This window comes from Dinoponera quadriceps, unplaced genomic scaffold (assembly GCF_001313825.1).
Source record: "Dinoponera quadriceps isolate SergipeBrazil2010 unplaced genomic scaffold, ASM131382v1 scaffold318, whole genome shotgun sequence".
NCBI lineage: Eukaryota > Metazoa > Arthropoda > Insecta > Hymenoptera > Formicidae > Dinoponera > Dinoponera quadriceps.
The window spans coordinates 205403-214816 of NW_014554417.1; the positions used below are offsets into that span (position 1 = coordinate 205403).

General features: G+C 33.6%; 1 protein-coding gene and 1 long non-coding RNA gene across 2 annotated transcripts; one reads left to right on the top strand and one right to left on the bottom strand.

Moving 5' to 3' along the window:
* Positions 1–4602: 4602 nt before the first annotated feature.
* Positions 4603–7700, top strand: LOC106748317 (V-type proton ATPase subunit E). The gene is made up of 5 exons (XM_014626714.1): positions 4603–4821; positions 5524–5699; positions 5918–6086; positions 6243–6426; positions 6905–7700. The coding sequence occupies exons 1-5, from the start codon at positions 4789–4791 to the stop codon at positions 7021–7023; spliced, it is 681 nt and encodes a 226-aa protein (XP_014482200.1). The 5' UTR covers positions 4603–4788; the 3' UTR covers positions 7024–7700.
* Positions 7701–7709: 9 nt separating this feature from the next.
* Positions 7710–9104, bottom strand: LOC106748324. The gene is made up of 3 exons (XR_001374740.1): positions 8476–9104; positions 8058–8358; positions 7710–7977 (listed from the first exon to the last, which is right to left on the bottom strand). It is a non-coding gene; the product is annotated as an uncharacterized LOC106748324 (long non-coding RNA).
* Between the last annotated feature and the right edge of the window lie 310 nt (positions 9105–9414).

Sequence of the window (9414 nt, forward strand, 5' to 3'; positions counted from 1 at the left end):
GAGTGTCTCTCGTCCGTCGTGCAAGAGCCTTTCCGACGGCCTTCGTCGCGGTTGACGCCGTCGCGCCCCTTGTGCGCGATTTCCTATCCGTGCCTCTCCCCGCGAGTGAGAGAGAGCCGCCACGGCAACCTAGCGAGCCGATCTCCTAGCGTTCCGTTTTCTTTGTTCAGCGTTCCCCATTTTGTTTAACGTTGCGTTTTTAGTTTATAGAATCCTGTTCTTTTTTGTGTTGCACTGCGAGCTTTAAATTTCTTGTAAATACAGCGTTTCGTGTGAGCAGTTATAAAGACTCCGCATTTATTTGCGTACACCCCAGCACTGCTTCCGCTCACTAACTTTTTCTTAATAGCGGCATTCGCTAAAAAGTAGTGACCCCGACGTGACATGGTAAACGCTCCGGGGTCCGCAGGGACGCTGAAGAACAAATTACTCACGAAACAAACACGAATTTACGCGTGCGAACAGCCGTTGTTTTTACCGCCGGTTGTTTCGACCGCCATATATATATATTCACTAAGTATTCACTTAAGTACATATATAAAAACACAAAGTTATTGTTATAAAAGAGATGATTATTGTTTACAAAAGAAGATATACATTCTAACAACGAAGTGCAATTATTTGTAAAATAATCTAACAGATTTTCTATATGCGGAAGAAATATGAAATATTTATCATGTGAAATCTGTCTTCTTTTTACTGCAAATGAAGAGTCTATTTTATAAACTTTATACGGGCTTATCATTCCTTCCAAACAAGAAACGCGGGACTAAAAGTTCATTCGTAGATTATAAGAGGCTTTCGTATTTTAATGTACAAAGTATTTTAAGCTAACATAAAGAAAAGTATTATACACAGGTGCTTGCAGTGCTTGAATTGAACTAAATATATAAATGTATAAATTTAAGTACACTTAAATACACGTGTAAACGCGATAGGTATTACAAAGTACAAAATACTATCGAACAGTTAATTCCACATGCTTTATACACTTTTACTTTATATATTTAACAACTGTATTAATACATGTATTCAATCAGTCAAAAAGTTCGTCCCGATTTTTGTGTTTTTCGTTAAGATTTTACCTTATTGCATTTAATAGAAACAAATCCTCCATCAACCAAGTAATTTTCATTGTTGTCTATGATCCTTCACCAATGTTCTTACAACATTTGTACATTTCTATCGCAGGAGGTAGCTGGTGGATTGTGAAAGAAAACAGAAATGTGATTTTTGAGAGCCTTAAAAGATAAAAGTTTCTTCCCATTTAAATCATTTTTTAAGACTTCTGATTCTTCGCTGCAATTGTCGTTGTTTCATGACGTCAAAAATGAGAAAACGCGTACCGAAAATTCTTGCGTTGTAGTTCAAATAAAGAGACATACAAAGTGACATCTGATCGATTCGGCACACTTGTAAAATTGTCCGAATAATTTTTCTTTACTCGAACAATCAATGAGTAGTCGTAAAATTAACATTGACAAAATGATGAGAAAAGAGGTTAAAAAGATAAATTTCATATGAAGTTAATTTTGCCACTATTGATAACTCGAATAAAAGAAAAAAAGTGTTCGAACAATTTTACAAGTGTATTGAATCGATTACAAATATCATTTTGTGGGAGTATTTTTTTTTATTTGAACGTATAACGCAAGAATTCTTGGGATGCGTTTTCTCGCTTCTGACATCATCAAATAAGGATAGTTGCAAAGAAGGACCATTTTTATCCATTTTCGACTAGGATATTTCGACTCACAAACGTATCTATATATTTTGGTATTATAACTATTAATTTTAAGAAGAATCGGCAACTCAGAATGCGGTCTAGCAAACACTATAAATATTTTGAAACATATTTACTTTTTCATCTATCTTTTGGATCGAATAAACCCTGGTCCACAATTTTGCTTTAAGCTGTAAGAAATTATAAATTATATACTATATTAATATTAATTATTTTATTTTTCATAATCATTTCTTATTTCATTAAAGTACATTTATTTATTTTATTAACAATTAAATATACAATTATATACTTTGACGCATGCGTAGAGACGACAAGTATCACTTTCTTCTACACACTTTAGACGCACTTTCGGCCTATAGGAAAGGCAATTCCTCCTCCATGTCTGTATATCAAAGAAAATGATCCTGTATTTAATGAGCCAAATAAAGTAGCATTTGGTTGGGATGACTCAAGCACAAAATTATTTTTAAATTCGTGCAAGGATGGAAATAAACAATTGAAAACTAGAAAAATTAAAACTAAAAAAATTATGTGGAACAACATATCATCAGAAATACAAAAGCGGATATAATACAACCACACTACAAGTGGAAAATAAATATAAATAATATATTAAATAATAATATTAAATAAATAATTTAAAACAAATGATAAATGTCTTATCAACTGTACATTTTATTATATATATTATCTGCAAAAAATTGAGGGCTCGATCATGGAAAATAAGTGAAATTTAACGGGTTGTAATTTTAGTAAAATTATCGGTGACGAAATGGTTCAAGAAGCAACTAACAAATATGTTACATATTACATTGTGTTTGCTGGGTTGTATACAATATTAAGAACTACATAATTGAAAACGTTACATGTTATAAAATATCATTGTAATAACGTTGTGTTAACGATTTTTTGCTTACTGGGTTAAATCTCACAATATTTAACGGAATTTATCGAGTTATATCTCGTGAAAGAAAATTTACACAAATGGCATTTATATTGTTTAAAAGCGCGAATTTTCCTCTTTAATTTGCGTATCCATTAATTATAATGTAATGTTTCTTTTTTTACTAAATTATTCAAGTTTGAAGCCAAAATGCCATTTTAATTTTGATCGCTCACAGAAAATGAATGAATAAGTATACAAAGTTCGCTAATAAATAAATAAATAAGTGGAAACGTTAAAGTTTACTTTTTAAGATGCATCTATCAAATTATTTTGACAATTAGTACTTTATAATTAGTTTTTCTAAAACTTCAACTGAAAAATGAGGTTGAAAATTGAATGGTCCCCTAGTAGCACATTTCGGGTGTTTCCATTGTAACGTCCGGACTTATTTTGGAACATTAATAATATATTAGTACAGATCGAAGGCCGACTTGTCTGATTTCAGACATCACTAGATTAGATATTCACTAGGTATAGATATTTTATCCCTATGTTACTAGATGTAAGTACGCGTGCATATGTATATTCGCGCACGTTAAATATTATAATTAAAATTATAACGCCGAAGAAACGACGTGTCGTTAGAGAGTCTTAAAATCGATGGATCAACTATAGACAAGAGAAACTGTAATCTTTCAATGCGATAAGGCATCCCGTTGCTAACATAAACAGGAGCATGAAACCTAAATCCAAACACCACTCAGGACCGACGCGGTGACATCATACTGATGGAATGAATTTCTTCCATCTCCACGACTCCATCAGCCAATTAGAAAACGACTCGTTGCGAAATCGAAATTGGAATCGCGGACCGCATCATCCCGCGCAGCGCCGGAACATCCGAGACCGAGCCAGGAGAACGAGCGGCTCTGATTTCTCACCAGATTCATCGATCGTTTCCCCAGACTCCAGAGACCCAGGATAAACTCGGTAAAAAGCAGATTGACCTAAAAGCGGAGTCATCACTCTGTTGACCGTCTACGTAAGTCACTAATTTACTACTTTCAAATTTCCCTATATAGTTATCTATCGTAGACGTAACACTATGCTTAGAGGTTCCGAATTCGATCTCCGGCAGAACCAAAAATTTTTCATACACTCGTAACTCCTCTTCGGTAATCTGGCAAACCACCAAGAATATTATTCATGACAAGAAAAACCTCTCTCCAATTTGCCGTTTGCAACCGGCGTTTAAAACTGTAGGTGCTGTATGCATGTGTATAATAATCCGCGCGCGCACCACATGCATACGTAAGAGAAAAAGAAGGCCCTGGGTCGATATGAGCTGTGTAATGCCATCAAATAATAATAATAATAATAATATATAAATAAAATATACATATATATTATATATGTATATTATATATATGTATATTACAAAAAAATTTTTTATTATGAAACATATTTTTACACAAAATTCTTTCGATTTTATTTATATAATAAAACAATGGGTAATACATTTGCAATACATTTGAAATGAAAAACTACAATTATATATATATATAGTTGAATATTTAAAAAATATATAATATTACAGTAACGTTAAATAATATTGTTCTTTAAATATTATTAGGAGTGGACATATAATAATCTATTAATATTCCAGAAATATTACTTAATATTAAATAATATTACGCGCTTATAGGGGTACAGTATTTTTCTCATCTTCCGCCGTAATTTCAGTTCTTTTATTTTCTCCTTGTAGTAATGGTTAGACGATTTTCGAATTTTCTTCAAACTACGGCAAACAATGTACAAAAATGTCCGAGCTGAAAAAGAATAATTCTTTATGACGTAACGCAATGTAACTACGAGAGCGCTCACGTGCACGCACGTGGATGCACGCGGTGACGTTTCCAACAGCAGGGTGTGTTCACATTACGAGCTTGGTGTCTGGATCTTGCGGGTGTAGGTTTCGGAACGGCGGTCACACTGCGGGTCATATGATCGACGTTACGCGAGAATTGATGTGCCGTCATAGGCGTTGACTTCTCTCCGGTGTGTCTCGCTCTTCGAGTTTCTGCAAGTTTCCCGAGTGCTTCTTGAACGAATTTTTCGCACGTCTCTTTCGTGAAGTTGAAACATACGAAGCACCATGGCCCTCAGCGACGCTGACGTGCAGAAGCAGGTTAATAATGAGAAGCTTCGTTATATTTCAGGATTCGTAACATTCGCTTCTAAACATACATATCGTGCATATTCGTGCTATTAATACTTTCATCGTTATTTGTCATTGTTACTTTGCTGTTTCCAGCGAATACGAGTCCTGACGTTTCGCGGATACTGTACATTATGTAGACAGTAAATTTCATATCTCCCCGTGCCATAAAATCGTAACTTTAATCAGGGAGAAATCCGAGCGAGTCTGTGGATATTGAAGTGTCAATAAAATCGAATAAATCGATTATTACTTGAATATGATATCTGATATATCTTTAATAATAATCTCGGTGTTTCACAGAAAAATTTCTCATGTACATTAAATTTGATTTCTGAAATATATATATATATATATATATATATATACTTAATATACATATATATATGTACATATATATACTTAATATACATATATATATATATATATATATATATATGTATATTAAGTATATATATGTACANAATTCTACCAAGATCATCAGATTCTTGGGTAGAATAAGATTTGAACAAAAAATATTTGAATAAATATTTTCATATAATTTAAATAAAATTTATTTTTATGCAATTTATTATGTCTGTCATTTAGAACATGGCAGTTTCAAGGAAAAATAATTTTTATACATCGCCTTAAGAGACTTATAAAGTAACAAAGTGAAAAATGATGTTACAGATCAAACATATGATGGCCTTCATAGAACAAGAGGCTAATGAAAAGGCAGAAGAAATAGATGCCAAGGCTGAGGAAGAATTCAACATTGAAAAGGGACGTCTGGTACAGCAACAACGTCTCAAGATTATGGAATACTATGAGAAAAAGGAGAAGCAAGTTGAACTGCAGAAGAAGATGTACGCACATTTAAGAAAAAAAAAAATATATATATATATATATATATCTATATCAGGAATAGAATTTCTGGAAAAGTTTTAAAAAATTTTGTCTATCAATCTTTTACAAAACTGAATACTAGAAGATGATCTTTAGATGATCACTAACTATACTCAAGATGATTACTAAAAGATAACGCTGTGCATCTGTATTTTTTTATATTTACAATTTCTTGCAGACAATCCTCAAATATGCTTAATCAAGCACGATTGAAGGCTTTAAAAGTACGTGAGGATCACGTACGCAACGTTCTAGACGAAGCCAGAAGAAGATTAGGCGAAGTGATTCACGATACTAGCCGATACAGGGAAGTTCTTCAACTGTTGATTATCCAAGGCCTTTATCAAGTATGTACCTATTATTTCAATATAATCTCATTTTAATTATTAATATTGTTATATCAATAATAATATATATCAACAATAATTTATTATAACAATAATAAATACTGATGAAACATTCAACAATATTTCGAATTCTATTGATAATACGTATTTTTACAGTTAACAGAACCGCATATTACTCTACGTGTACGTCAAGCAGATGTACCTCTTGTAGAATCTCTCCTCGAGAGTGTTCAACAACAATATAAGCACATGACTAAGAAAGACGTTACTCTGAAAATTGATCCCGATAACTTCTTACCTAGCGAAAGCTGCGGAGGTGTCGACTTGTTAGCATCTAAAGGTAACTATGTCAAAGGGAAATCTCTTCAATTTGTTTGACCACGACGTTACTGCCTCAGTTTACACTCATTATTTGATACGAGTACTAACTAGTAATTTTTTATTTTATTATCTTGATATCAATTTGATATCGTACTAAGCCGATACGAAACGTCTTTTTGATACGTATCGTGTCAACTTTGTATGCCGTCGTTACGTGCATCATCGATGTCAAGTTAATCTAATAGAAAGTTACTAGTTAGCACATTTATCAAACAATCGATGTAAACTAACATATTATTTTATTAATACGAATTAGTAATAAGAAATATCCATAACGTACCACCAAAAAAATTATAACAAACTCAGAATTTATTTCAATTGCATTTAAATCCAACTTTGGTAGGATAATTGTATGTATTGCATTATATTATATCGCGAATTTATCATAACTCTCTCTTCGTGTTATATTAATACCAAATAATTTCGAACCCCCGCAGGGCGCATAAAGGTGAGCAACACCTTGGAGACCAGATTAGAGCTGATAGCTCAGCAATTGGTACCCGAAATTCGCTGTGCACTGTTCGGACGTAATGAGAACCGCAAATTTAACGATTAAGCTACCTCTCTTCGACAGCGTTGATTCTCCAAAACATTCCCTTTTACCAAACTGATTATTGTCGCCTTTCACTCAAGTGTATTCTGTAGAATAAAATTAGCGTACGAGATTTCCCTCTCGTTGAGATTCGCGTTCAACATTCTCAATGAAAGTGTCAGACACACGACGGATCGCCGTGCAATATAACCATCATTGGAGCAGTATATAACAAGCTGTTATATTATTCTACGAAAACACTCGATAAAATTTAGAACATGAAATCGCATATAAAGCGATTCCAAAAAGAAAAAAGAAATACTTCACACTCTCTGTTATAATATTTGACATCGACAACTGTTAAAATTTTCGTGAAAATGTCAGAGAAAGAGAGCGTGTGTGTTCATAAACAATACAAAACATACTTTCTTAGTCGATTAGGAATGTTAACCAATGAAGTTCATAAAGATAGTTAATGTTTTTGGCTGCTTATGTTGGAAAAAAGAAACTAATAGCAATTGTGAAAAAAATGTAGTCCGATATCAGAAAAATCGTACAAATAAAGATATTAGCTGTCGAGTGCGCTTTATGTGTATATAAGTGTAACACGCGTACTCTTATATACATATAGAGCATATCAATACATTATGTACATTATGTATAAAACAACGATGTAACAATACATAAATATATTATATTAATCGTTGTCGTTGTTGGTGTAAAGATATATTTGGCAACCTCAGTTCCACAAAAATGTAATGCTGAAAAATATAACATCTTGATACATGAAATTTTAAGTGGTATATCATACAATAACAGGTAACTTGTAAGAATAGATTATATGTAGTTTTGTATATATAGCTTCTCATCAACTTTCAATCCTGTCCTGTCCTCTTGTAGGATTAAGTAAACCAAATACAATGTTCCACCATCATGCATATAGATATACACAGCCTGTTTAATAAGAACATGGCCGACCTAATTTATAGAAAAATGGAATTAGCAAAATTTCGAAATACATAGATAATTCTATTTGATTAGAGCTAAAATGCAATTACATTAATAACATGTCCAGTCACCATCGACATCGATAACTGACTGACATTTCCGAGGCATACTTTGCACTAAGTTGGCAGCGTATATTCGTGCGGCAAAGGTCTCAATGTCGGACGAAGTGTCTCGAGATAACTGCCTTAAACCGGATGTTTGTCTCCCACGAAGTTTATGCTTAATATATATCCAAACATTTTCGATAGGATCTGCATCAAGTGACTGTGACGGCAAATCCAATTGATTGATGCCAGATTCTTCCTTCCACTCAGTACAGAGTCCGCTCTGGTGTTTCGGATCATTATCTTCCTGTAGAATACAGTCATCATTTTTTCTCATAAACCAAGAGTTGGCAGATGGTAACAAGGCAACTTTTTATAGATTTCCAACGTTTTCTCCGCATTCAGATTGCGTGTAAACACGTACCAGTTTACCAAATCCCTGTTCTGAGAAGCAGCCAACCTTTACTGCGTGTTTAACAGTCCGTTGTTCTACTCTATTGGTGTAGGTAGACTAGGTTCATGGGATACGTGCCCAAAAAGAAGCTTCATTACGTTGTCAAAAATTACGTTGCTCCAATCTCGATCGATATTCTCGTGTGCCTAAACGGGTCGTGTTTTCACATGTTTTTCCGACGACGAAGATTTCTTCACATGTGCGCCGCCATTTTACATCATAAGCACGGCATCGTATAATTTTATAGGAAATCTGTAAACTTTCCTCTCTCAATTTTGCTTGTCCTTGACGCAGTGTCCTTGACGAATGAATTCATTCGGCGAGCGATTCTTATGACGAGTGTTAACGCAGGATTCTTCGAAAACATGTTCACTATCCGTTTTCTTTTGTACATTTTTCCACCGAGCCACGTTTCGGCAAATCGTCGACCGTTTTTATTTCTTTATACCGCTGCACCCACTTTTGCACGAAAGATTTTTATTTTTTCATATACTTAGTAGCAGTTACCTGTGACATTTTCGGTCCCTTCGGATGTCGCAAAGGAATACAGCTTCAAAGCGCGACGCGTATGCGGCAATCATGACATCTATGCTTTGTTCTGACGGAACTTTAACGACAACTGAGCTTTCCTTCGCAAAGCGTCAAGAAGAAAAGCGTCCTCTATCGGCTCACGCAAAAATCAAAAGTATAACTTTTACCAACTGCCGGTTATACCGACCATGCACTTATTAGACAGACTGTATATTATGGTACAAATGAATAAAATATTTTGAGATGTACTTGAAAAGCTGATGATTTAGTAATTATTTTAATAAATATATATACATATTTATTAATACATATATATATATATATATATATGTGTGTGTGTGTGTGTGTGTGTAATTAATATATATAAATATATATATA

What these genes read in the sequence shown, in the direction of transcription:
- LOC106748317 (XM_014626714.1), top strand. Translation starts at nt 4,789, where the DNA reads ATGGCCCTCAGCGACGCTGACGTGCAGAAGCAG. An exon ending in GTTGAACTGCAGAAGAAGAT is followed by an intron (nt 5,700 to 5,917) that starts GTACGCACATTT and finishes AATTTCTTGCAG; the next exon opens with ACAATCCTCAAATATGCTTA. An exon ending in CGACTTGTTAGCATCTAAAG is followed by an intron (nt 6,427 to 6,904) that starts GTAACTATGTCA and finishes GAACCCCCGCAG; the next exon opens with GGCGCATAAAGGTGAGCAAC.